General features: G+C 26.9%; 6 protein-coding genes across 11 annotated transcripts in view; 4 read left to right on the top strand and 2 right to left on the bottom strand.

Annotated features, from left to right (window-relative positions):
• Nucleotides 1-100: 100 nt before the first annotated feature.
• On the top strand, nucleotides 101-3,890 carry LOC107993131 (uncharacterized). The gene is made up of 3 exons (XM_017049376.3): nucleotides 101-579; nucleotides 1,247-1,390; nucleotides 2,754-3,890. The coding sequence occupies exons 1-3, from the start codon at nucleotides 529-531 to the stop codon at nucleotides 3,045-3,047; spliced, it is 489 nt and encodes a 162-aa protein (XP_016904865.1). The 5' UTR covers nucleotides 101-528; the 3' UTR covers nucleotides 3,048-3,890.
• Nucleotides 3,891-6,777: 2,887 nt separating this feature from the next.
• Nucleotides 6,778-13,197, top strand: LOC107993114 (uncharacterized). The gene is made up of 8 exons (XM_017049347.3): nucleotides 6,778-7,829; nucleotides 8,922-9,251; nucleotides 9,341-9,382; nucleotides 9,465-11,366; nucleotides 11,436-11,546; nucleotides 11,623-11,842; nucleotides 11,964-12,405; nucleotides 12,707-13,197. The coding sequence occupies exons 1-8, from the start codon at nucleotides 7,769-7,771 to the stop codon at nucleotides 12,935-12,937; spliced, it is 3,339 nt and encodes a 1,112-aa protein (XP_016904836.2). The 5' UTR covers nucleotides 6,778-7,768; the 3' UTR covers nucleotides 12,938-13,197.
• A 63-nt stretch (nucleotides 13,198-13,260) lies between these two features.
• LOC107993113 (2-oxoadipate dehydrogenase complex component E1) lies at nucleotides 13,261-19,391 on the top strand. Of its 3 annotated transcripts, none has more exons than XM_017049345.3 (13): nucleotides 13,261-13,506; nucleotides 14,743-14,846; nucleotides 14,954-15,173; nucleotides 15,286-15,635; nucleotides 15,721-15,942; nucleotides 16,029-16,186; nucleotides 16,246-16,513; nucleotides 16,631-16,838; nucleotides 16,904-17,316; nucleotides 18,529-18,649; nucleotides 18,732-18,920; nucleotides 18,985-19,070; nucleotides 19,151-19,391. In XM_017049345.3, the coding sequence occupies exons 1-13, from the start codon at nucleotides 13,335-13,337 to the stop codon at nucleotides 19,256-19,258; spliced, it is 2,619 nt and encodes an 872-aa protein (XP_016904834.1). In that variant the 5' UTR covers nucleotides 13,261-13,334; the 3' UTR covers nucleotides 19,259-19,391. The 3 variants fall into 3 exon arrangements, with proteins under 3 accessions (XP_016904834.1, XP_028520266.1, XP_016904835.1); XM_028664465.2 differs by having other exon boundaries at nucleotides 14,557-14,846; XM_017049346.3 differs by lacking the exon at nucleotides 13,261-13,506 and having other exon boundaries at nucleotides 14,704-14,846; nucleotides 14,912-15,173.
• On the bottom strand, nucleotides 19,256-22,850 carry LOC107993112 (NAD-dependent protein deacetylase Sirt2). 3 transcript variants are annotated; one of them, XM_017049342.3, is made up of 6 exons: nucleotides 22,188-22,850; nucleotides 21,031-21,276; nucleotides 20,570-20,929; nucleotides 20,266-20,461; nucleotides 19,887-20,076; nucleotides 19,256-19,810 (listed from the first exon to the last, which is right to left on the bottom strand). In XM_017049342.3, the coding sequence occupies exons 1-6, from the start codon at nucleotides 22,216-22,218 to the stop codon at nucleotides 19,757-19,759; spliced, it is 1,077 nt and encodes a 358-aa protein (XP_016904831.1). In that variant the 5' UTR covers nucleotides 22,219-22,850; the 3' UTR covers nucleotides 19,256-19,756. The 3 variants fall into 3 exon arrangements, with proteins under 3 accessions (XP_016904831.1, XP_016904832.1, XP_061936086.1); XM_017049343.2 differs by lacking the exon at nucleotides 22,188-22,850 and adding an exon at nucleotides 21,785-21,910; XM_062080102.1 differs by lacking the exon at nucleotides 22,188-22,850 and adding an exon at nucleotides 21,509-21,665.
• A 20-nt stretch (nucleotides 22,851-22,870) lies between these two features.
• Nucleotides 22,871-24,743, bottom strand: LOC107993088 (very-long-chain (3R)-3-hydroxyacyl-CoA dehydratase hpo-8). The gene is made up of 5 exons (XM_017049293.3): nucleotides 24,025-24,743; nucleotides 23,670-23,787; nucleotides 23,357-23,592; nucleotides 23,095-23,276; nucleotides 22,871-23,028 (listed from the first exon to the last, which is right to left on the bottom strand). The coding sequence occupies exons 1-5, from the start codon at nucleotides 24,093-24,095 to the stop codon at nucleotides 22,949-22,951; spliced, it is 687 nt and encodes a 228-aa protein (XP_016904782.1). The 5' UTR covers nucleotides 24,096-24,743; the 3' UTR covers nucleotides 22,871-22,948.
• A 552-nt stretch (nucleotides 24,744-25,295) lies between these two features.
• Nucleotides 25,296-27,289, top strand: part of LOC107993093 (uncharacterized) — a 31,449-nt gene continuing 29,455 nt past the window's right edge. Inside the window, exons 1-6 of one of the 2 annotated variants that reach the window (XM_017049299.3) lie at nucleotides 25,296-25,714; nucleotides 25,816-26,064; nucleotides 26,139-26,498; nucleotides 26,573-26,912; nucleotides 26,995-27,122; nucleotides 27,210-27,269. In XM_017049299.3, the coding sequence (XP_016904788.2) occupies nucleotides 25,631-25,714; nucleotides 25,816-26,064; nucleotides 26,139-26,498; nucleotides 26,573-26,912; nucleotides 26,995-27,122; nucleotides 27,210-27,269 (1,221 nt within the window). In that variant the 5' untranslated portion in view covers nucleotides 25,296-25,630. The other variant, XM_062080082.1, reaches the window with a different exon arrangement.

The following is a 27,289-nucleotide window of genomic DNA, read 5'->3' as shown; positions in this document are numbered from 1 at the left end:
AAAAGATATAAATGCTATTGAAACGAAAAGGTTTAGTTAAGTAAAAAATTAAAAAATATTGAACTTTTTAATATTAGATATTATCATGCCATAAAAATATTGATGCTACTCTCTTTTTTTTTTTAACTCATCGTATTATTTAAAAAGGAAAGAAACGTAAAGAAATGATAGGCTTCGAACTTCCTCTAAACGATTTATGAGCCGATTAGTGGCATTTGATCGGCATTCACACGAGAGTAGTTCGATAATAAGAGATCAGGGGGTCGGGATTGATAAAGGTTGATAATGAGCCCCGACTCGACGTAACTAGTCAGTTCCTTCGGTGTCGCACGCAAATAAACTACAATCTTTCTCGCCTCGAATGAACGGGTTGAACGTCTCAGAAACGTGTGTTTGTGAAGATTATATTTTAAAAATTTAAAAATTCCGATTAAACATTCTGATAATACTGTTACATCAAGTTTTTTTCTTTGTCAGCGATTTACATAGCGATATAATGTGACTAACATCATCCAGTTGGTCATAAATATGAACGGTGATGGAAATTGTCATAGGAAGTATGGATACGCGTTTAATAACGTGAGTGTCTGATCTAATCGCGATTTTTATCTTAAAGAACATCTTGTTTTTCTTTCTTTTTTTTTTTTTCCTTTACCTTTTTTCGTCTTCTATAGCGAACATATATTACATATTCATCGTAAAATTTAGATTTTATCTTTCTAAAAAAAAAAAATAATTAAAAATAATTTTTCTCAAAGTCATAAATAAATGTAATAAATTACTTATACGCAGACTATTCTCTCGGTAAGGTCAGACAAGTCATTAACCCGATCAATTTATATACAACCTTTTCACATTTGTTTCGAAAATACTATACTAATATTTTTAGACACCATTCATTTCTATTTCGTTTATTTGGTTGATAATTTAATAATGGTAGAATTAAGTGAAAGTTATCAAAAATTTTTTGTACAAAAGTATCTAAAGAATAAAATTCTTTAATAAAATAATAAAAAATTATATTTTACGAAGTATATCGTGGAGAATGTTTAAATAAATTTGTCCAATAATTTTGCGCTTCTAATCGGCAATTATACCGATTAGCCTTTAATTAATAAAATTCATGATAAGTCTGATTTGATTTATCTTAATTTAATCTAAATACAATATTTTATCATTATACTCGATATGGAAAAAACATTTTCGAAATTCGATTAATTTAACGATTCCGTAATATCATTGACAGATGGTGATCGTGCCATCACCCGGATCCATATGGGATTATCCGTATCTGAACCAGGTCACCAGCATGATGGGCCTGGTGTATGGAACGAGATCAAAGCCCGAGCAAGATTTATTTCCTTCCAAGATTCGGATTCCAGAGATACATGTAATTTCCCCACTCCATCCCCTTTCACCTTTTCAATATCTCGGTGCATTCACTTCGTGACCTTCGATCGATTATATTTTCATGCGAACGATGTTTCTTTTGTTTTCTCTTTTCCTGTTTTTTCTTCTCGTCTCATCAATCTTAGAAAAAAATTTCTACGATCCTAGAAAAAAAAGATCTTGAAATCTTATCACATCCTTCCTTCTGGCCAAGAATTGTGTCAAGAGCTATTCATTTCCCCCCTCCCTCCTCCTTTTCCCCCCCTCCTTTTTCTCGAATTGGGAATTCAATACTTGAAAAAGCAAAGAATGTCGTTGATAAGAGGCCTTGGGAACGCGGTACGTACGTTTCTCTGCACAATTGAATACGATTGCGAAATAATCGATAATTTGGAGTAGCTGCATCGTCAGGCTGGTTGCATTTCATACGAGATTCGATTTATTAAGAATTCTGCTTGCGGTGTTTACTCACACCGAATGTTTATAAATATCGTTCAATGTTTTTCTTTTTCCCATCCTTTTTTTAACTTTATTCGAGAAGTAAAAGTCGGTTCAATTTATATACATTCCATTAGATATATACAAGATATAGAATAAAAAAAGTGATTTTCATTGCATCGCAATTTATAAACTGTTTTCGTTTCGAAAAATAGGAAATTGTGGTCAACAATCTGGTTTAACCTGTTTTTATACGTCGAATCTAAAATTACGTTACATATATTTATTCTGACATAAAATTTATCATCGAATTAATATTTTCTTCTTTTTTTGCGATAATATATAACATCTTTTTATAATTTTTTATTTTCATTTTTTTATTCTTATTTATATAGAATATAGAATTCACCACTCTTATATAAATTTTCTCATCCACATGCTTCCAGTAAAATATCGAAGAGAATATTTATATGCATAAATATAATCGATTCGAATAAATAGACAAATCGAATCGCTATTTATTTAAATTTTTTCCACTTTTAATCAAATCTTCTGCAAATTTTCTGTTGGCGCGCTATGATTACTTCACGTAATATCTTAATTTTTCTCGTTCTTTCTCCTAAAAAGTCCTCATCAATATCAAGAATATATTGAGATATCTTTTTATTTTCTCGTAATAAGAATTACACTATAATACTCTTCGAGTATTTTCCATACTTTTCTTCGTATTCTTTTAAAGCGCCTTCTTCTCTTCTTACAAATTTCTTATTTCTGAAACAAAAAAAAAAAACGAATCATTTATCGAATTAAAATAACAACTGTTCCAATATTAGCTCTATATACTATAACGTAATCTGTTGGCAAGAAACAAATTCTGTTCGATAAAAATTTAACCAACCATTCGAATCATTTATCGATGATTTCAGATGGAAAGTCCATCGAAGTTCGAGTTGACGAAGACGGAGGTTCAGATCGCGGATGAAACGGAATTAGGCGAGGTAAAAGTGATGCCGTTAACGAGCAACGTGGCGACTTCGACGCCTGTGCAACCAGGAAGTATTCCTTGCAAAAATGGATGCAAGAGCTGGGCAAGTCGAGCAGAATCACGGATGGAAAGCCCGTGGCATTTTCTCAAGACCATCTTTCTCATTTCTGTGATCGTTGCTTTGATCTTGTGGGTAATCGTTTACACATTCCTCGTCCAATACCAAATCTTGTGAAGAATTCGACGAGTCGCGTGGAACTGTTGAATGCATCGAGAACGTCGAGAAACTTGGATGATTTATGCTCTTCCATTTCGAAGGGAACGTGTTTGTTATACGTGCAAGACTGGAAAGAACGCAACACAGATAAAAAATGATTTCGAAATTTGAGAGAAGATTGAAAAAAAATACAAAGAAAAATGGAAATTTTGTCCGTAAATGATTTGATGGATGTCTTTAATCGATGTTCGATGGCGTTTCATTGAATTTCCCATTTTCCATCCGTCCTTGAACAAAACGATAAGTAATTCTATGCTCAAAATCGTGGATCGTGAATGTTGTTTGTCGAAGAATTTGCCGAATTTGTCGAGTGTGAACGGAAATATGAAAAAAATTACGTACATTGTTTTGTAGACAGAAAGTTTTTAGAAATTAGCAGAGAGTTTGAATCTCGGGATTGCGTAATGTTGTCTTCTATTTGCACGGTTGCCCCAACTTTCATCGGTCCAACGACTATGAAATTCCCAGTGTTGAAACATTTGAAACAGGAAAAGTTGAAGATATTTTTGTAAGATCGTACAAAAGGCCCCTCGCAACAATAAAATTATAACGAGAATGGTACCTGTAATATTCGTTCATAAAATTGGATATTCCATCGCCGACAAAATTTTTATTACGAAAAATCACGATTTACATTATACATATTACATTAATTATACATGTCTCTATTTATAATATTATACACAAATTGTTTATAATATATTCTATTTGATAGAAGGTATTCGAATATTTAGTATTAATAACTTTTTTTTACCAAGTATTTGTACAAAAGCGATTAAATAAATTGAATAAATTTTGAAATTGTGTATTTCTATAAATTTAAAATTTATCTTACCTATGGACATCGTTTAAAAATTTAGAAACTTCTATCGAAAATTATAACCGATAATAAACAAATTAACTCACTATGCCATGCATCGAACTTACGGATGATTATAAAAATCTTATGCGATAACAAAATAAATTAAAGTTGCATGAAAGTTGCCAATAAGCCTTTCTTCCATTGATCTTGATTCACATTAAAGATAAGAAATCACGATCATCAATCACGATCGATCAATTTTTTGGATTAAACGCGTGAGCGAACGCGTGTGACTGACGGTACCATGATGGCGTTGAGTGTGAATCAAGCTTTACTCTCCAATTAAATATTATCAAAATCCATTTCTTATCCATTACCAATAAAAAATATGCACAAGTGCTACTTTATTAAAGATGTAATACTTCTACATCTAGGCTTTCTCGTATGACAATTATAACACAGTTTAACATAGATTATTAAGTATGTTCTATATTTGGACGCTGATAATCGGTACCCTGTCAACGATGATGAATGCTATCGGAAATTCTGCTCGAAGTTATCCGCGAATATATGACGCTCTAGAATTTGTCTTTTTTTCTTACTAACGATCCGTCCATGGTGCACGGACACGATCAGAATTCTCAGGGAGGATTTCTCGAAACGAGGAACGAGACGAAAGGACGATAAAACATCTTTAATGACCCGCGATCTTGAGGCCGATTTTGCACCTGACTCGAACGACCTTCAAATTGACATTTTATATCGCGTTATCCGAATCATGCGAAGTCCGTAGGATCTCTGCTACGATGTTTACCAAGGTAAGAATAAAGATTTATAAATTTTCCTTTTTTTTTTTTTCGCTCTCCAACAAGCAAATACCACGACTTTCGTAAGAAATTCTTTTTCTTCTTCTTCTTTTTTTTCTTTCTTTTTTCATCAAACCTATTGAATAATCAATTTCGTTCGTCGAATGCAGGAATGTTTATCTGTTGAAAAGATGGAGTGAGATAGGGTTATGAAGGTTCAACGTTTAAATGTAAACGCGTAATTATATTTATGGAGAATTAGGCAAAGTGTAAAGTTGAAAAGAAAAGTAAACTAAAATTGTAAGATTATTCGAATAATTTTACTCCCGATATACGAAATAAAATATTGCGTATTCCGCCTGTCTAATTTACGAATGAAAAATAAAGAGTACATTTTGTTCGATGTGAAATAATCATTGCCACATTTAATATGCACGGATATCGGAGTTAAGACTGTTCCACGGACGCTTGTATCAAATTGATCCATGTTATCAGATAATTAAAACTTACCATGACTATCTTGATATGAAAACTGTTTATATTTGAACCGATAACTCGATTCGAGTATATATACTCGAATACTGTATCTCGAAGGAGAGGCATTTTTGTTCAATTTGCAATACAGATTTATCTTACTTTTTCGAATTAAGATCTTTTTTTTTTTTTTTCTTTTTACGTAGAATAAGTCATCTTTATTTAGATTCCTCCTCTTCGTTTAGATTTCTCATTCCGGTTTGATAAATAATTCGCATAAAATTAGATACGAATCTCTGAATTAATATCGACTCATTATTACCAAGTATTAAAAAAATAAACAGCAATTTTCATTCCAAATCAAGAATGAGGATCTAATTTTATTATCTAATCTTTTTTTCCTTCTTTTTTTTTTGATAGCACAAGAGATAGAGTTCAAGTACCCCCGCTCGACGATCAGGAATAAAGTTCAACATCTAAATTAGTCAGTTCCGTGATAGATGCACCGAAGAAAGTATACCTAGCCGGCAATCTGAAGCGGGAAAAAGAGAAGACGATTGCGCGATACTTGGATAGCTTCTTTTCTCAAATTCGAGATAGCCAGGCCGGATCTTCAAATCAGGATGATCCTGGAAAAGGTAAATAAAAATGAAAAAAATAATAATCCTCGTTTAAAAAACTCGTTCAAGCAATCGAATAATTATATATTTTTTTCTCGTTATATAATTTCGATAAATTTTATAATTTCTTCTTATCTTCTTCTTTTCTTTTCAACAAATAATTTGCAGAAAGCGACGCAACAAAAGAAAATACAGCGGTGAAGGAATCATCGAAGAAAGAAGCTACAGGCATAAAAATCGCACAATCGAATAAACTACGAAACGTAGATAATACCGTAATTAAATTAACAACTTTTGATTATCCTGGAACTTCGAAATCTCATCAACCTGCCAAAAAACCAAGTACGAAGCCTGGACACAGTAAAGTGAAGTCAACCCAGAGCAAAGCAACACAAATGCGTGAAAATTTAAGTACACAAAGGCTACAAGCTAACGAAGAAATCGATGATGATGTAACGAATAAATAGGATAATATTGCGATCGTAAATTATTTGTATTTGTCATTGATCTCTTATGACAGTCTTTTTATGTTTCAGTCTTCTTTGGATGCAGAGGATACCCAAGCAAGGCCCAAATACATTTTAGTCGGATGGGACAAATTTCGTTCCAAGCTTATGCTGATACTACTGATTCTCTTTGTTTTATGGGCAGTCATCTATTTTCCCATAATTCTAAATATTTAACGACATCGGAAAAAAAATAATATTTCCTCTTTTTATAAGCTAAGATAAATATGATATTCAGTGAATTTTAATATGGATATATATATAAAGTAAGTTTTCAATTCTTAGTAAGAAATGAACGACTCTAGTTTGTATTAAAATTATATATCGAGAATGTTATCTGTTCGTGCGTAAATAGAACGTTTCCTTAAATGTCAATCAAATTATGAACTAGTTGTCACGGTATCGTAGTTGTGATAAAATTTCAACGTGTAAATATGTAAATATATTTTTCAAGAATAAAGTATAATTCCTTCTATCTAAGTAATAAGTTTTATTTCTTTTTTACATATATATAAAAACGAATAATATATAATCGTTATAAAGTTTATTCCTATATTATTGAAATTTTTCAAACGTGAAACATCTTGGTACCAAATGAACACCTTGTTCAAAATGATCATTTAATGATCTTCTGTTGCTATGGGACATAAATGAAAAGATTACCATTTTAAATGTCATAAATTATATCTTCTTTTGTATTAAATGTATAACTCAGAGAGATCAAAGGATCGAGAAATCAGATTTTTCCATAGGAAATGGCTACATATTTTAATAAATATGTAATGTAAGATTATTCTAGATACGTTAAATGTATTAAAACGCTTAACATTATTTTATATTCATATCTATGCATTCGATACATAGATCATTTTAGAAAAGCGATCATAAAATTCTCCAAGAGGGACAAACTATTGAGGAAAGGCTGATCAGAAGCCATTCTCGTATATCGATAGCGAATAAATCTACTCTTAATTCCCTAGTTTAACTCGATTTCTAACTTCGCTCCCTTGATCTACATTAATTCGTTCATCATCATCATTCCATTTGAAACGAACCAATCGTCACCGCTTAGCCAATAACTCAAAACGATAAATAGATTAATCACAAGTGACACAATGGAACATTAAACAGCGACACGTAACGAACCAGAAGAAACAGAATTCATAAACAAACGAGATTATTCGAAAGCAGTTTCAACTTGAAAGGAAGAAACATTACCAGCTGTCGGATTGAAGAATCGAGAAATCGAGCGTGAAGTTAAGATCAGGGACTGACATCATCCTTTCAAGAAGATCGGTTCTCGTTCAAGTATCATATGATGATCGTGCAACGACCTTAAAAGTAAAGATCTTATATACGTGCCAACAGAATCAGCCGGCGAGGCTTCAATTTATCTTAAAACGTTCACATACTCTCTCAATTTTATTGCGTTTGAAATTGAAACAATCCTGAAGATCGTTGACGAGGAACTATGAAAGTCGAAAAAATTTCCGTTATTTTCTTGGTATTTGGATTATCTCTGATATTGGTCGGTAAGCGAAACTTTTACTTTCTTTCGATATTGTGAAAGAACAAATCTATTCTGAAGAATTTCCATTGATAATTTCGACTTCTGTTATAACATTAATGATCCATGTTGATGATAGAAAACAAAGTGATTAGAAAAGAGAAGGGAACGAGTTTTATTTTAATTGTTAAATTTTCTGAGATAAACATCGTTCAGAATGAATGAAAGCCGCGTTTAATAATTAACGGGAAAGTTAGTTATATGTTCTAAATTACAGTTACAATTCTAAAATAATTCTAATTCTAAAATATTCTAAAATAACTTAAGTAACTTAAATGTAATAAATATTCAAGAATTTATTTTAAATGTTTTATAAAGAATTTCAAGAATTTCTTTTATAAGGAAACTTTTGCTCTAATTATTTTCGAGATATAATATACATATATATATACATATACATATTTAAATATATATAAATATATATATTTAAATATATATAGATATTTATATATTTTATTATTTTATATTATTGTATATATTTTAGAAATTTAAATATATTTTATTTTTATTATTTTTTATCATTTTTTATTTTGATTATTTAATATATCATATGAAACTATATAACAATGTTATAAGAAAGTTGTTTAGAAAATTATCTTTTGCAACAAAGCTATGTAATATCGAATTCTAAACCCACCACTGCGTTTCTTTTGTTCTTTTGCATATCCTCAAGGTTATCATGAGTTCACGCTTATACACAACTTTATTATATCACTTAAAACGAGAAGAGAAATATGAGGTTTCGAAGCGTGAAATGTTTTGGCATTTTTGATTAAGATAAGTCACAACAGAGTATAAAAAAGAATTATAATTATGTCAACGTCATAATTGTTTTTAATCTCGAATATTCTTTTCTTCATTTATATATATATATATAAAATAATGATTGATATTATTCACCTTAATTATATCTTAAGAAAACAGCTACGATGACCTCTTTTAACAAGCGATTCTATTTTATAGAAAATATTTTTAATATTAATTTTTCTCTACAATTATATCTTTTCTAAATAATATAGTAAAAAATATCTATCCTAATTTTAATCAAATTTCTTAGCTAACGTAAACGCAGAATGGAAATTCTGGAACAAAGATAAGGGTAAAGAAGAAATAACAATGGCTACAATTTTTGTACCAAGTATTCTCAAAGAAAGTGATCCTACACTAGTGACTGGAATCAATTTGACTATGATAAATAATATCCGTTCAAATAAATCAAGTACAGGAGCAGAAATAAGTTTTGATATCTCAAAACTGGAAAAAATAAATGATAATACACCTGAAGGATGTAAAACATGGTTTGCCACTTTAGGAATTTCTGCAGAAGAATTTCTCGAATATATCAAATCCTTAAAAATTTCTGTTCAAAAATCACTAACTAATAGAGGTTGATTGATTATTTTTTGGATTTTATAAATTTTTTTATTTTTTATATTATGGTATTAAATAAATTTGATCATTTATTGTATTTCGTAGATTTCAAATCAAATTCTATAACTGCAACAACACAAACACCAGGTAAAAAAAAAATCTCATACAAAGAATAAAGAAAATTAGAAAATTTAATTTTGAAAATAATTAATCTTTCCTTAAATTAAAGGTATCAAAGCAATTTCGACGTTAGGAAACATATTCTCACAACAACATCAACCTCAATCTCATCCTCAATCTCAACTTCAAAAACCTCAGCTTCAACTCCAACCTCAACCTCAGCTTCAACTTCATCCTCAACCTCAACCTCAGCTTCAACTTCAACCTCAACCTCAGCTTCAACTTCATCCTCAACCTCAACCTCAGCTTCAACTTCATCCTCAACCTCAATCTCAGCTTCAACTTCATCCTCAACCTCAACCTCAACTTCAACTTCATCCTCAACCTCAATCTCAGCTTCAACTTCATCCTCAACCTCAGCCTCAGCTTCAAATTCATCCTCAACCTCAACCTCAGCTTCAACTTCATCCTCAACCTCAACCTCAGCTTCAACTTCATCCTCAACCTCAACCTCAGCTTCAACTTCATCCTCAACCTCAATCTCAGCTTCAACTTCATCCTCAACCTCAGCCTCAGCTTCAAATTCATCCTCAACCTCAACCTCAGCTTCAACTTCATCCTCAACCTCAAGCTCAAGCTCAACCTCAACCTCAAGCTCAACCTCAACCTCAACCTCAACCTCAACCTCAAGCTCAACCTCAACCTCAAGCTCAACCTCAAGCTCAAGCTCAACCTCAACCTCAATCTCAATCTCAACCTACACTTCACTCTCAATCTACATCTCACCTTCAACCTCAACCTCTTCCTCAATCTCAACTTCATCCTCAACCTCAAACTCAATCTCCATCTCAACTTCAATCTCAACTTCAATCTCAACCTACACTTCACCCTCAACCTCCATCTCAATCTCAACCTATATCTCGTCCTCAACTTACACTTCATCCTCCACCTCAATCTCATCTTCAATCTCAACCTCAAACTCAAACTCAACCTCAACCTCAACCTCAATCTCAACCTCAACCTCAACCTCATCCTCAACCTCAACTTCGTCCCCAATCTCAACCTCAAGCTCAACCTCAACCTCATCCTCAACTTCAACTTCGTCCACAATCTCAACCTCAAGCTCAACCTCAACCTCATCCTCAACTTCAACTTCGTCCACAATCTCAACCTCAAGCTCAACCTCAACCTCATCCTCAACTTCAACTTCGTCCCCAATCTCAACCTCAAGCTCAACTTCAACCTCTCTCTCAACCTCAACCTTTCCCTCAATCTCAACTTCACCCTCATCCTCAACCTCGTCTTCAATTTCATATTCATCCTCAACCTCATCCTCAACCTCGTCCTCAATCTCATCCTCATCCTCAACCTCAATCCCAATCTCAACCTCACTTTCAATTCCCTCTTCCACCTTTCTCTCAACCCCATTCTCAATCTCACTTTCAATTCCCTCTTCATTCGCAACCCCATCCTCAACCTCGTCCTCAACTCCATCCTCAACCTCGTCCTCAATCTCATCCTCAACCCCAACCTCAACCTCACTTTCAATTCCCTCTTCTACCTCACTCTCAATCCTATCCACAATCTCATCCTCAACCTCATCCTCATCCTCAAGCTCATTCTCAATCTCGTCCTCAATTTCACCCTCAATCTCATCCTCAACCTCAACTTCGTCCTCAATCTCTTCCTCATCCTCAACCTCATCCTCAACCTCATCCTCATCCTCAACCTCAACCTCAACCTCAACCTCAACCTCAACCTCAACCTCAACCTCAACCTCAGCCTCAACTTCAACCTCAACCTCATCCTCATCCTCATCCTCATCCTCAACCTCAATCTCGTCTTCATCCTCAACCTTATTCTCAACCTCATCCTCATCCTCAACCTCAACCTCAACCTCAAGCTCAACCTCAACTTCATCCTCATCTTCAAAAATCTGAACCTCAATCTCACTTACCAAATCAAGAACTTCAATCTGAATTTCACTCTCAATCTCACTTGCACACATTTGGTAAGTAATAATACATATCTATTGCAATAAAGTAAAATAATTTTAACTATAATATTTTTTTATCTCAAGATATGTCGAAACCCCCTCAATCATCCAGTATGACATCACCAATAAAAAAATTTGATATTCCTCATGTTGATACTTCTGATACTACTCTAATGAAATTGGACAAAATAAAAGGTATAATGACGAAAAAACAATGTATTATCAACTAATGAAAGAAGAAAAGATTATCGTATTTTTGTCCAATAAATAGATCAACCTCAATCAAAATCTGGGCCATTAACAGGAGCAACTCAGAATACCTATTCTAGTAATCCTACTTACAGCAAAGGTCGCAACATTACTAAAGAAGATTTAGAAAAGCTTTCTGAGGCTCTATATATGAAAGATACTAATAACGTAAATAGATATATCAAACTGAATTTACAAAAAAAGACGAATAGTAACGATACAACAGACGAAGCATCACAACCGTAAGCTTTCAAAATTTCCTATAAAATGAGATATTTACTTACAATGTTTCTACCAATAATATACTATATGTCACTAAATTTATTAAAAATTCCAATTTTCTAAAATAATCGTAATTTACAGATTATTCACGGTAAATCCACAAGCATATAAAACACCCACAATTCAAAAAGTTATATCAATGTATGACAAATACAATGCCCAAGGTAATGTAAGCGAGAATATAAGTCTACAGCACCGACACGAAGAGAATGCTTTAATAAATACATTCCTTAACACGAATGTGATGTCCGCTGCCATGAGATTCTTGGCGAATAAAGATCATATATGTAATGATTATTACGAGTACAAAGATATGTTAAGAAAATTATGGTTTAGCTTATACTCTCAAGAAGGTGGAAAAATGAGTAGCTCAGCTTTTGAACATGTTTTCATGTCCGAAGTTAAGAAGTTAAAAACTGGAACTAATTTGGTTGGATTGCATAATTGGATTTTCTACAGTAAAGAAGAAAGCAAAGGGAACGTAAATTACAATGGATATATAAAAAAAGTTGACCTCGGAGATGTAAGTTTCATTTTCTTAAGATCATTTTGATATTGTTTTACTTTTTATAATTTTTGATAATTAGTTCAATTCATTCAAGCCATTATTTTAAAAATTATTTTTTTATTATAATAGTGGAAAGAATATTTTTTTTTATATTTATTTACTTAAAATTCTATTAATTTAAAAAGCATATAATGAATATACATTTATCATGTAATGAATTCTATTCTATTATTAGTATTTATCATTTACTGTTTATAGTACTCTATGGGAATTCGTATCATACAAATAATAGCTAATTATATGTTTGTTTTTTTAGAACGCTTCTATTATCAAAGTACGATCACAATATGGATATATTAAACCGGTGACGACATTATTCGTGGGTACCTCACCCGAACTGGAGATGGCACTGTACACAGTATGTTTTTATGCAAGACCTGATGGAAATTGTCCAATGTCTCTTGGAGGAACAAAGTTTGATATCGTCACTTCTAAATTTAAATATAAAGGAAAGGAAATGATAGAAACAGCCTATCCAAAAATATAAATTTATTAAGATAAATTTATTTATATTTTCAAGAAAACAAAGATAATTTTGTAGTATGTATGATTACGATTATAAAAATTATATTAACGAATATATGAGGTATAGATGTTATATATCATTCAAGAAATTTTATATTGAAAACAAATTTGAATCATCAATAATGTTTGTATTGATGCTATTTGCATTGAATAAATAAATTTTATTTTTGATTTGAATATATAAATATCATTTTATGTACATTGACCATTAATAATATTTATGATACAGACAATCTCGAATAAATAGATAACATTGAATAAAGTGATTGAAGAAGGGGAAAAAAGTAAATTAGCTTGAGCAATGCGATAAAGAAAGAAGTATTGCCAGTTAAGTAGTTGATTTTGTAACGAAAACAAGAATGTATGCGGTTCTACGAACATTTTATAAAATCAAACATTCATGTTTTCAATGGGTAAATAATTATCTAGTTATAAAATGCATAAATTCTCGATTAAATATCTCAACGCGATTATATCATAGTGAAAATGGTGTCTATGGATACAGATCGAGTCCAGAGAAATATTTTGAAGGTATATCTATTATTATTATTATTATTATTATTATTATTATTATTATTATTATTATTATTATTGTTATTGTTGTTGTTGTTGTTGTTTTAAAATAAAAAATAATAAAAATGATATTGAATCAAAATATAAAATTTGATTCTATTAATTTATTCTATTAATATTTATATTAAATTTATAAATAAGAGCATAATTTGAATTTCAAATGTAAGAATTAAAATTTCCGCATAATACTAAGAATTTAATATAGATACATCTTCAAATTGCAAATAAGAATATAAATTTTTATGAAATAAACTATTCTTATTTGATGCGTATTTTCAAATTTTGTTATTCATATTTCCATAATAAGAATATAAAATTATATATTAATTATATTTTAATCACAAAATATTAAATTAAAATTTCAAAATTTCAAAAATTTCATACTTTAATTCTTTTCGTCCAAGTAACTATCCAAAAATTACATGAAAATCTCTTATCTATCAGTACTACGCATACGGAATAAATTTAAACACAAAATTTATTATTTCTTTTTATAAAAAATAATACGTGCACAATAATGGATTAATATGAATGAATTTTTTAAATGACAAAAAATAAATTCTTTCATATATAATTTCTATGATATAATTAAAATTCATTATTAATTCACAAATATTTATATTAATAAAATATCTTTATTTTATAGTTTTACATTTTTATTTTGTGTTCGATTATTTAATTTATTATTTAATTTATATATTTAATTTTTTATGTTTTAACATATAAATTGAATTATAATTATAAGAATATATATATATATATCCTTCAATTATTTTTATTTAAAATAATAATAAAATATTTAAAAATCATTTTAAAAACATTTTACATATTAATTTAGAATGATGATGAACAAACATCGGAAAATTTTTAATATTACGTAAACTAATGATATAATTTCGCGATAAAACTAAAATAAATCGTATATATATATATTACAAAATAACATTACATATTATGATAAAAATATGCTAAATGATTTTTTTACGTTATTATTTTTCATATTGTTAGTTTCAAAAGAATATCTGGATATACGATCAAAAAATAGCAATTTCTACAGACTGGTCATTGCCTATAGAGAATTCGGTCATAAACAAGCCGATATAAATCCTATCTCAACAAAAAAATCAATATCATTAGTAGAATTAAAACCAGAAAGATTTGGCTTGAATTTGCGAGATAAAGTTTCCTTTAAAGGTATTTTAACAATGGGAAAAGAGGAAGGAACCATAGAAGAGGCTTTACAATTTTTAAACGAAACATATTGCGGCTCGGTAGGAGTAGAATTTAGTTACTTGGAGGTAATAATTGATCGTCAAACTTTAAAATAATCATTTATCAAATATTAACATTTATTTCTTTATAGAAGATCTATATAAATACCTGATTTCTGTTAATGTCTACACAGACCGAGGAAGAGAGAGAATGGTTTGCAGAAACCGTAGAAAAATGTTTAAAAGATCCTCTAACGGATGAAACACGAGTGGCAATTGCGATAGAAATGTTGAAAAGTCAAACTTTTGATCAATTTTTGGCTATCAAATTCGCAAGCTTTAAAAGATATAGTGGCGAAGGTGCTGAAAGCATGATGGCCTTCTATCATGAATTTTTTAAACTCTGTGCCAATGGTGAATAAAAAATTAATGTTTAAAAAATCCCATTATCTTATGTATACTTAATCTTATGTATATTTAACAAATTCAAAATTAAACTATGAACGTACCTATAAATGAATTGCAGATGGTTTGGAATATATCGTGCTTTGTATGCCCCATCGAGGTCGATTAAATTTTCTTACGGGGATGTTGAATTTTCCACTGAAAAAATTATTTCGAAAATTACAAGGATACTCTGAATTTCCGGATGATGTAGTTACAACTGGAGATGTGATCAGTCATTTTGTATCTTCCACAAATCTTAATATTGATCAAAAAAAACTTCACGTAACAATGTTGCGAAATCCTTCACATTTAGAGGCTGTGAATCCTGTTTCCATGGGGAAAACTCGAGGAATAATGCAAGCTGTCAAAGATGGAGCATATAATGAGGATATAAATACTCAATGGAGCGATAAAGTGTTAAATATTCAAGTAAATTAATTTAAATTTAATTCCATATAATAAAACTAAAGATTGTATGTTACCGTCAAAATATATCGATTAACTTCTATTTCAGATTCATGGAGACGCAGCTTACGCTGCTCAAGGTGTTGATCAAGAATGTTTAGCGTTATCCGCAACTCCTCATTTTGAAATAGGTGGAACGGTTCACTTGATAATCAATAATCAATTAGGTTTTACAACTCCAGCTTCTAGGGGTAGATCGTCGAGATATTGCACGGATCTAGCTAAGATGATCTCAGCTCCGGTGATTCACGTAAATGGAGATGATCCAGAGGTGCATGGAAAAGAGAAAATTTTTACTTGTCCTTGCGGTTAAATATATATGAAATTAAATATTTTAAATAATATGTAATGTTGCAGATGGTTGTCCGAGCTGCTAAAATAGCTTTCAATTACCAACGAAAATTTAGAAAAGATGTTTTTGTGGATCTAAATTGCTTTAGAAGATGGGGCCACAATGAACTAGACGATCCTGTTTTTACGAATCCTGTTATTTATAAAATTATACATAATCGTCCGTGAGTATTTTTCACTTATACTTACAAAATATCCAATTAATTTTGTTATTTTCAATTAGATCGGTACCAGATAAATATGTGAATAAGCTGATAGAAAACAATGTTCTTTCGACGAACAAAGTTAAAAATATTATTGATAATTATAATTCTCAACTAAATCAAAGTTTAAATGAAATGGATAACTTTATTCCACAGCCAACATATTTTGCGGGCTTGTGGACTGGAATAAAACAAGCTGAGGCAAGTGTGACAGAATGGAACACAGGAGTTGATTTAAATTTATTGAAATTCGTTGCCGAAAAAAGTGTTCATATTAAGGATGATTTGGTGAGAATATGTCATTATGAGAGCTTAAATAAATATTAATTATTAAAAATATTATAAATATAAAAATATAATAAATATTTTATTTATCTAATTAATTAAATATCTTGCTATTAATAGATAATTCATCCGAAATTACTAAAAAATCATATAAAAACTCGATTAAACAAAATAGAAAAAAATAAACCCTTGGATTGGGCAACAGCTGAAGCTTTGGCAATTGGAACTTTATTATACCAAGGATATAATGTCAGAATAAGTGGACAAGACATAGGTCGTGGAACATTTTCTCACAGACATGCAATGCTAGTTGACCAATCTACTGGAGGTATTCAAAAAATAATTTTAATTTTAAATTATATAATAATAAGATTATATTAATTATGATTTTAGAAATACATATTCCATTGAATTCCATGGTTAATGGACAAACAGGAAAATTAGAATTAGCAAATAGTATATTATCCGAAGAAGCAGTTCTAGGCTATGAATATGGCATAAGTATTGCTTTGCCAACTACTTTGACGATATGGGAAGCACAATTTGGAGATTTTTTTAATGGAGCTCAAATCATTATTGACACCTTTGTAACCAGTGGTGAGGCAAAATGGATGCTAAATAGCGGATTAACGATATTATTACCACATGGTTACGATGGTGCTGGTCCTGAACATAGTTCCTGTAGACTTGAAAGATTTCTACAACTTACAGATAGTAATGAAGATAAACCTGATGGTGATAATGTTAACATGCACGTGACAAATCCAACAACACCTGCTCAATATTTTCATCTACTAAGAAGACAAGTAAGATGCACATTTTGATTAGAAGTCATATTCTTGAACATATATTAAAATACATGTGTATACAAGATGTATATAACATGTATTAAAAATTTAAAAATTGATTTTTAATATAGATATATGCTGATTATAAACGTAGACTATATTTTTTAAAAATTTGTATTCTTGAAAGTAAAAATTTCATGTTTTTATTTCTTTTTTAGATTATATTCTCTTAAAATTTCTGACATTAAAATTTTTTGTCTGAATATAAAATTTTATATTATACTAATATATACAATTTATATCAATATATATCAATATAATAATCGCAACGAAAATAAACATATAAAATTTTTTTGTAATTCTTTTTTTATGCTGAAATATCATAAGCATAAAAAAGAAATAGCATAAAAAAAATTTAATTTTGAAATATAAAGTTAAAAGTGTAAAAATTTTTACTAAAAAATTGGAATTAATTTTCAATATTATATTTCATTTAAAATTAAGAAATTTTTTTTCGAAAGAGATAATCAATGGTTAATTTTTTTTTATCTCTTTTTTCTTATTATTTTTATTATTCTTATTAATTAATTTTATTTATAATATTTTGAAGATAGTGTTTATTTTAATTTTTATTCATTATCCAATTTATTTATCTGCTGTTTTTGTTTGTATATCTCCTCGCACATTCTGTGTTCCTATTTATAAGTTGAAGCTTTCAAAATCCAAATGCGAAATGGCATCGATTTTTGAAAATTTTTTTTATTTACTTTTTTTCTCTAATTTATATATAAAATGTATTCTATTAATAGCTATAAGAAAAAGAAAAAATACATTGGTAATTTTAAAAATATTTGTTTGAAAAATATCGTAAAGAAATCTGTATATAATAAGAAAAGTATAAATATAAAAATTGAACACTACAGAAAAAAATTTTTTTGAAAAAAAAAATAAAAATATATAAAAAAATGTATACATGATATAAAATATAAAATACAAAAATATAAATTTAAAATATATTACGATGTATAAAAATGATATGTATGTATGTATATGTAATACATTATAGAAATAGATGAATATTTTTATAATAAAAACTATGTGATAAAAATTATAGATTAAAGTTCGCTTTCATTTACGTATACACGTGTATTTTGATATATATATGAAATAAAAATTTTTAATTCTGATTTTTTTATATATTTGATATTATAAATTATCTACATCTTTTAGATGCTGAGAAATTTTCGAAAACCTTTAATAATAGTAGCTCCAAAAATATTGTTGCGTCATACTGCAGCCACTTCGCTAATAACAGATATGGAATCACACACTAAATTTCAAAGCGTTATAGGTATATTTGCTATAATAAAAAATAAAAGATTATTTTTATATTTTATATTTAATATCAAATAAAATAAATAATAATTTGATAGGAGATGAAAAGGTAGAAAAATCAAAAGTGAATAAAGTGATTCTCGTCAGTGGAAAACATTATTATGCTCTTAATCACTTCAGAGAAAGTACAGAACAGAAAAACGTAGCAATTATTAGGATTGAAAGTTTATGTCCTTTCCCAATTCAAGAACTGTTGCGAGAAATCAATAAATTTAAATATGTAGAAAGTAAGTATAAAAAATATATATTTAAATATATTTTAAATATTAATAAAAATTATTATTTTTCAAGCTTTTATATGGAGTCAAGAAGAGCCACAAAATATGGGAGCATGGAATTTTATCAAGCCTCGTTTTGAAAATCTATGTGGTAAACCAGTAAGTTAATAATGTTAATAAATATTTAAATATAAATATTTCAAATATATATTTGTATAAATAATAAAATTTATTTATAGATAAAATATAGCGGTCGTAAACCTATGGCTGCACCAGCTGTAGGTGAAGGTAACTTACATCAACAGGAAGCTCAGGAAATTATAATAAAACCTTTTAATATAAAATAATTTTCATATTATATTATATATTTTATTATATTGTTTTATTTTTTTTATACACATAATTCAACTGTCAAAAATCATATTTATTTGCATAACATTATTATTATATGAAGAAATAAATTATTTACATTATGGTTTATTGATCGTTTGTTATCTATTAAAATGGTTATAATTCCAAATAAAATATACTTACAATATGAATATAGTATCGAATTAATTTCATATCATAAAAAATCATATGTCTTATCAAAAATTATAGTCACCATTAATTTAATAATTTTTTATAAAAAATGACGGCACAAAGAGATAAAAATATGACTTTTCTATATCGTTATATATATAAACTTTTAACATTCTAAACAATTTTATTACAATTCCTTTGAAGAAAAATATTATTTGTCTATATAATGTCTTTTTTTTTGTAGCAATAAAATTAAAATTTCCAAATCACCTATAAGCTAAATACATGTTATAATAAGACATTTAGATTCAATTATTATTGATTTATTCTCTATTTAAACGTTCATATTCTCTTTTTATAAGATCTTTCAATTCGTCCTGAAAACAAGTAAATTTATATAATTTAAAATTCATTTAATATTTCAAACACATAAATTAATTTAAAAAAACTTACACCCCAACCCAGTTTATCAGCTAATAACTGACAACCAATATCACAGTCTCCTAACCAAGCAACATCGCGACCACCATTAGAATGAGTATCAAACATCAAACCATGTCGTAATCCTAGAAGTCGTGATAAGCGATCTTGCGTACCTACTTTTTCTTTATTGATAAGTAAACGCGGGCAATTAGGTCGAACCCTTTAATAAAATTAAAATTATATTCATTTAAATAATAATTCAATAATTTTGTGATATATTTTATATTAATAATAATATACATGATTAGTTAATATTCAATAGCAAAATAAATAAATAAAATATAAATAAATAAATAAATAATAAACAGAGAAATTAACATATTTAATTATAATTATAATTAATACTCACCTGTCCACTAGAGATGCAAAAGGTTGAACAATCAAACTTGATCCCATAATTATCAAAAGATCTGCTTGTACAAAATCACGATCAGCAAGATAATGAAAACGTTCAGGTAACATTTCTCCAAAAAATACTATGTCAGGTTTTACTATACCCTCATTACATTCTTCACATTTTGGTATAACATTTTTAAAAATTTGTTCTGTAATTAAATTAATTATTATATTATTGGATTATATTATATAATTATAATAACCATGATTTTATTATTTAATAAAAAATATATATTTATAAATAAGAAAAATTCTACCTTTCATCCATGGAAGAGTATATGGTGCTCTACATTTAAGACATCGGCCAGTATGAAATGTACCATGAGCTTCTACTAATTTTTCAGATGGTAAACCAGCAACTCTTTCTAATGTATCAATATTTTGTGTATAATGTCTTAAGAGTAATCCCTTCTCCCATAAAAGACGAATAAAATAATGAGATGGTGTAGGTTTAAAACCATCATCAGGTAGCAATTCTCTTGCAAGCATAAAAAATGGTTCAGGATTTTCCAAGAAAAAATCTAATTCAAAAATAGCTTGAGGATGAGGTAGATTATATTTTTCTAAATTGTGATAAAGACCACTTGTTGGTGATCGAAAATCAGGAATTCCTGCAGCTAAAAAATATAAGAAATGTAATATATAATATATTATATATATTTTTACAATTAATATACATATAATATATCTTTACAATTCCAGTTTAGAAAAAACTCACATGTAGAGATACCAGCTCCAGCCATAGTAATAATTTTACAATTTTCTTTTTCTTTTATATAATCTGCTATTCCATCTATGCTAAGATCACGGAGGACTTTTTGTGGATTGTTTTGTTCATTATTATTTGATGAATCAAAAAGTCTCAACTTTTGTGCTAAATATTTACGAATCTTTTCCATATCAGATTCTTCTATCTCCTCTTGTTCTGAATAATTATTTGTGGTTTTCTCATTTGATTTTTTCTCTAATACAAATTATTAAATAATAATATTAATAATATATAACATTAGAAATAAATTTAAATTTTATTTTTTTTATTATAAATTTAATAAATGTGATTTGAATGTCATAAAATTATATTAATAAAATTATTCATTTTTTATTAGTGATTTTGTGAAAATTAATCAATTTTATTTTATTATTAAAAAATATAATATATTTCATTAAAGTATTAAAAATAATTAAGTAAACTAAACCTTGAAGAAAAAAAACATTCAAATTATTTAAAGAAATTAATGTGTATTGATTCCGATAAAAATATATAAATAGAGATTTTCGCCAAAAATGTAAGACGAATAATTGTTGATTAATTAAAGGAAAAATGATGTGTGAAAACATTTTGACATATTGTAAACAGATATTGTAATGTTACGATATCGTAATATATTTCAGCAAAAACACGTCATTTAACAATTATTTAAAATTTTATAAAAATAATGTAAAAATCTAAATATCTAGAATACAACAATTACAGTTAAACGATAATTTTTTAAAATTCTTTTAAATTATTTTATTTAATAAACTTATTAATAAACTTTCTTAAACTATTATGGATAGCAATTAACCTCTACCATTATGATAGAGTTTTATATAAGGTTTCACTTATTTATGTTATACTATATAAATATTTACATTATAAAAAATTAAAAAAAAAATAAAAGTTCTTGAATATTTTATTTAATAAATATATCGATTGTGAAACCAAAAATTTCAATTAAAACATTTTTAGTTTTATCATAAAAATATAGGTATATTTCCATTAAAATGAAAAATTTAATTTTTTTATATTTTGAAATTATAATTCGAAAAAAATTTTAAATAAAAAAAAAATTAAATTTTATTATATTAGATAAATGATAATTTGTAAAATATTACCTTTTTCTGTGTCTTCATTATGTTCAGACATATTTCAAAATTTGTACAATTTCTTCAAATAATATTAAGCAAAACAGTTTTGTTTTAGTGGTTAAAAAAAATAACTACAATATCTTGTATACATATATTAGAACTTGAATATATGCACTTAAAATAGGTTATAATACAACTAACTTGTATACGTTTAAATGCTTTGAAGCAATACTAAAAAATTCTGTATTTTGTTTTTTTACTATTTTGAACGATATTATTATAAATTGTTATATGTTATCTAAATAAAATAAAATAAAATAAATATAAATAATAATAATGTAAAATCAATAACAAAAATATAAAATTCTTATTTTGATTTAAATCAAATAATTTTAATTAAGAATATGCATTAATTAAAATAAATAAATATAAGAATTAAACGAATGCTACTTTTAATTTACTTTGAATTTTTTATAATTTTTTTATATAGAAATTGTGATTTTATTAAAGATGTTATTAAATATATCCAATTTTTGTTTTTGTTTTTATTCTTAAAGAATCTTTAAATTTTAGTATTATACTATGTAATTAAAATATATATATGTGTGTAAAATATGTGTGTATGTGTGTGTATGCGCGCGCGCGATTACCCACACACACACACACACACGTGCAATTCAAACAATATTTTGAAATAGAAACAACTACAATTTTTATAAAATATTACAATATTTATTTTCAACAAAATATTATAAAATATTATTAATATGTGCCAAACTCCATTCATATTACTTAGCTTTTTTAAGTGCATCACTTCCCACATTTTTACGTCTTTGAGCAATCATATGCATATATGTTTGTGGAAAAACTGGAATAAAAAAAAAATTTTATTAAATAACATAAATCAATCAATAATAATATTCAGAAAACTTACAGGGAATATATGATAACATAACAGTTATAAGTAAAATTTGATAACTAAATATAAAATTCCATGAGTTAGGAAGTCTATAACTCCATGCTTCTGGGTGAGAATTTGTATATTTTACTGCTGAATATGTACATATTAATTCTCCACTTACACCAATTGGATATAATATATAAAATAATGTATATCTGTAAAAATTAAAATATTTTAATTTTAAATGTTAAAAAAAATCCTGACAACTTAAATATATCTATAAATTATTAAATACCTTAGCCATTTAACAAAATAAGGATTAAGTCCAAAAAGATTCAGACCATAAAATATATATCTATTTATTTCTGATATACACCATGCTAAGATCATCATTGGAAGAGCAAAAGATGAAGCTGCATAATTATATGGAGTTGCTAAAATTACACAACTTACAACAAAAACACGACTTAATACTTGAATAAGTGTAATCATTGGTTTTGCATTAACTAAACCAGTTGCAGCATGAATTACCTAAAAAATATATATTTAAAATATATATTTCATTTAACATTTTGTAATCAAAATTAAATTAAAAATTATCTAAGTACCTCTAAAAGAGCAGCATGTTGAAAAATAATGACAGGCCATTTTATATTTTGCCATAAATTTGCTTCTATTGTAGAAGAATAATCATTTGTTAAAAGTTTATATAATATGTAAGACCAACTGCAAAAATAATATTTATTATATATTATTTTAATTTTTAACATTCTATAAATATTTATAGAAATATTTCTTTTTATATTTTAATGTTGTATCAAATATTTTTATATCACATATATTCATATTTCAAATAATTATAAATTTTACACAAATATATTCATTTTTTAAATAATTATAGCAATAAAATATTTTTATATTTTTAACATATTTTATTGGAATTAAAAAATTAATAATGCATACCCAATAGTTTGTAAAAGATTATAAGCTCTTAAATACAATATTCCGATGTTACTTGATTTTTTTGATTTCATATTTATGTTTTTAAATTCAGATTTTTTTTTGCGATAATAATAATAAATAAATTTATTAATATTTATTTATTTATATCTACAACTTTTGAATTTAACTCTTGAACTTAACTCTTCGTACGTAAGACATCGACTGACGAAATCATACTCGATTATACGTATTTACTTACGTATCATGCATACTTCAGACAGCAATGTAGAAATTATGTGGATACCTTATTTTAATATTGAATATATCTTATTTTAATATTTATATTTTAATATAATACATTTAATACATATAATACAATATATTTTAATATAATACACAACATACACAATTTAATATTTTCCTTTTTTGTAATAATAAAAACAAACAAGAATGAAATTAAAATTAAACAAATTATATAATCGATGTAATTAATTTTCAAAAATAAAAAATTAATTTTTTATTGATATAATATAATACATTATATAAGATATATAAATATTTTTGCAAAATGAAATATAAAATTCACAATATGTTTACATATTTTTAGTTTGTATTTATATTTTGTATTATTATTGCAAAATTTATCTTTGTTGATAAATCAATTATTATAATACACATTAATTTGTATATTTATGAATGGTTAATGAAGAAATTTAATAAAAATTTAGTGAAAAATCTAATAAAAATTTATTTAATTGATTAGAAATAAAGTTAAGTATTTTATATTTATATTATACTTAACTAAAACTTTAAAAAATTGATTTTTTTCTATAAATTATATGTTCTTAAAAAAAAAATTTAAATTGTTTCATTATCATAATATAAAAATATATTAAATAATCTTATAATATTTAAGTATAAAACAGAAAAAAATATAACATGTGTAATAGGTATATTACAATGTGCATTATATTTTATATATTTAGATCGAAATTCAATATTTCATAATAAAATTACAAAGGAAATGAATTCGTTTTACATCTAATGTATAGTTAATTTAAAAATAAATTTATATTTATACTTACATATATTGTATATTTTTCCTATAATATATATATATATAAAAGGCATAATATTTATTTCTCTTTCTTTTATTTATTAATATTTTCTTAAAATCAATTAGATATGTTTAAAATATGTTAGTAGTTGCATTATTTATTAAAAAAAAATTTTATTACATATTTATATTCTTAATGACATCTTTAAAAAAATTATAAGTATTAAAAAATTATATATCATTAAGTATGATTAAATTAGAAAATAATTAGTATTTCATTATATTTAAATTTTTGAAATTTTTTGGATAATTGTGTTAAATAATTTTAATACATTTAACAATGTAATGATGAAAAATTGTTATATTTATGTTTGAAATATAATGTTTATAATAATCAATCGACAATTTAAAATTATATACTTTTTGAATTAAACTCAAAGCAACGCAAGCAAATAAATCGAAAAAATTTTTTATCAAAATTTATATTAAATTAAATTTCCCATACAATTATTTATTATACTAAATTTTATTTCCATTATAAAATCTATATTAATTATACGTGTATAATTTATGCAATCTTTTTTTAAATTTCTTTTAAGAATATTCAAGATATTTGATAACCTATGGATAATATACATATTATCAATATTCAATGTAAATATCGTTTTTAACTTACCATTTTAATTTGTCGTTAAACGATAAAAAACAAACTATATTCAAATATTTTTTTAATAATAATTTATATATATATTTAGAAAAAATATATAAAAATGCAGTGGATGAATTTTCGAAGATGTCTTGGAGCAGTGAAACAGATCAATTTATTAAATAACCGTCAAGCTAGTAATAATTGCAAAATTTTTGTTTATAATCATGATGTAGAAATGGCAAAAAAAAATGAATTACCAATTGTTGTCTTAGAATCCACAATCATTACTCATGGAATGCCTTATCCTGATAATTTAAAGACAGCTATTCAAGTGGAAAATATTATCAGAAAAAAAGTGAAGAAAATGATTTATAAATTATTGAAAATAAAAAAATAAAAAAAATACAAATACTTTTTGTGTTATTTTAGGGTGCTGTACCTGCAACTATAGGAATTTTAAATGGACAAATACATGTTGGTTTAAATAATGAACAATTGCAGATATTAGCACAATCACATTCTAAAACAGTTAAATGTTCAAGCAGAGACATATCAACAATTGTTGCTCAAAAATTAAATGGGGGAACAACTGTTAGTGCAACAATGTTAATAGCAAATCTATTAAATTTGCCTATAATGGCAACTGGAGGTATTGGTGGTGTTCATCGTGGGGCAGAAATGACTTTTGATATTAGTACTGATTTAATAGAACTTGGACGTACTCCTGTAGCTGTTGTTTGTTCTGGTGTTAAATCTATATTAGACATTGAGAAGACATTAGAATATCTGGTTAATATATTTTTTTTTGCATTTTTTAAAAAATAATTATTACAATAGATATTTGTAACTATTTTTATTTATAGGAAACTCATGGAATTCCAGTTATAAAAATTGGTAAAACAAATTATTTTCCTGCATTTTATTGCACTGAAACATTTCAGAAAATAAAAGCGCCACATAAAGTATCAACTTCAGAAGAAGCAACAGAAATTCTTAAAAAACAAAGAGAATTAGGTTTTCAAACAGGAATATTGTTTACTGTCCCTATTCCTGAAAAGTATGCATTAGATTCTAAAGAAATAGAATCAGCTATACATAAAGCTCTAGAAAATGCAAAATATCAAAATATCAGTGGAAAGAATGTTACACCATTTTTACTAGAAGAATTAAATAGAATTACACATGGTCAATCTCTTCAAGCTAGTAAGTAATTAAATTTTTTGATATAAAATTAAAAAAAGTATATATAAAATAAATGTTTAATTCATGTTTTTTAAATTATGAGATATGGCACTCATAGAAAACAATGCAAGTGTAGCAGCAGAAATTGCAGTGAATTTGGCAAAAAAATATCTTCAAAATTCTTTTAACAACAACACATCCGAATGCATTTTTGTATCAAAACGAAATCCAGTAAGTAAAAAAGAAATATTTATATATTCTAAAATGTATATAACATTATCTATTTTGTTTCCATTATGCAATTTGTTTATGTTATAGATTGTAATTGGTGGAGCAGTAATGGATACCACATTGCAAATAAAGGAGTCTGAGATAAAAGTAAGTCAAATCTTAAGTCA

The sequence above is a fragment of the Apis cerana genome, linkage group LG10 (genome assembly GCF_029169275.1).
Source record: "Apis cerana isolate GH-2021 linkage group LG10, AcerK_1.0, whole genome shotgun sequence".
Taxonomy (NCBI): Eukaryota; Metazoa; Arthropoda; class Insecta; order Hymenoptera; family Apidae; genus Apis; species Apis cerana.
Note: the sequence above shows the minus strand (reverse complement) of the source record. Positions and strands in the feature narration are given on the sequence as shown.

What these genes read in the sequence shown, in the direction of transcription:
- LOC107993088 (XM_017049293.3), bottom strand. Translation starts at nt 24,095, where the DNA reads ATGAAATCAAAAAAATCAAGTAACATCGGAATATTGTATTTAAGAGCT. An exon ending in AATCTTTTACAAACTATTGG is followed by an intron (nt 23,788 to 24,024) that starts GTATGCATTATT and finishes TTATTTTTGCAG; the next exon opens with TTGGTCTTACATATTATATA. An exon ending in TATGTTATCATATATTCCCT is followed by an intron (nt 23,029 to 23,094) that starts GTAAGTTTTCTG and finishes TTTTTATTCCAG; the next exon opens with TTTTTCCACAAACATATATG.
- LOC107993131 (XM_017049376.3), top strand. Translation starts at nt 529, where the DNA reads ATGAACGGTGATGGAAATTGTCATAGGAAGTATGGATACGCGTTTAAT. An exon ending in ATGGATACGCGTTTAATAAC is followed by an intron (nt 580 to 1,246) that starts GTGAGTGTCTGA and finishes TATCATTGACAG; the next exon opens with ATGGTGATCGTGCCATCACC. An exon ending in TTCGGATTCCAGAGATACAT is followed by an intron (nt 1,391 to 2,753) that starts GTAATTTCCCCA and finishes CGATGATTTCAG; the next exon opens with ATGGAAAGTCCATCGAAGTT.
- LOC107993112 (XM_062080102.1), bottom strand. Translation starts at nt 21,650, where the DNA reads ATGTTTTCACACATCATTTTTCCTTTAATTAATCAACAATTATTCGTC. An exon ending in TGGAGCTGGTATCTCTACAT is followed by an intron (nt 20,930 to 21,030) that starts GTGAGTTTTTTC and finishes TATATTTTTTAG; the next exon opens with CTGCAGGAATTCCTGATTTT. An exon ending in TACTCTTCCATGGATGAAAG is followed by an intron (nt 20,462 to 20,569) that starts GTAGAATTTTTC and finishes ATTTAATTACAG; the next exon opens with AACAAATTTTTAAAAATGTT.
- LOC107993114 (XM_017049347.3), top strand. Translation starts at nt 7,769, where the DNA reads ATGAAAGTCGAAAAAATTTCCGTTATTTTCTTGGTATTTGGATTATCT. An exon ending in ATTATCTCTGATATTGGTCG is followed by an intron (nt 7,830 to 8,921) that starts GTAAGCGAAACT and finishes CAAATTTCTTAG; the next exon opens with CTAACGTAAACGCAGAATGG. An exon ending in ATCTCACTTGCACACATTTG is followed by an intron (nt 11,367 to 11,435) that starts GTAAGTAATAAT and finishes TTTTATCTCAAG; the next exon opens with ATATGTCGAAACCCCCTCAA.
- LOC107993113 (XM_028664465.2), top strand. Translation starts at nt 13,335, where the DNA reads ATGTATGCGGTTCTACGAACATTTTATAAAATCAAACATTCATGTTTT. An exon ending in TAAATGGAGATGATCCAGAG is followed by an intron (nt 15,943 to 16,028) that starts GTGCATGGAAAA and finishes GTAATGTTGCAG; the next exon opens with ATGGTTGTCCGAGCTGCTAA. An exon ending in TTCATCTACTAAGAAGACAA is followed by an intron (nt 17,317 to 18,528) that starts GTAAGATGCACA and finishes TACATCTTTTAG; the next exon opens with ATGCTGAGAAATTTTCGAAA.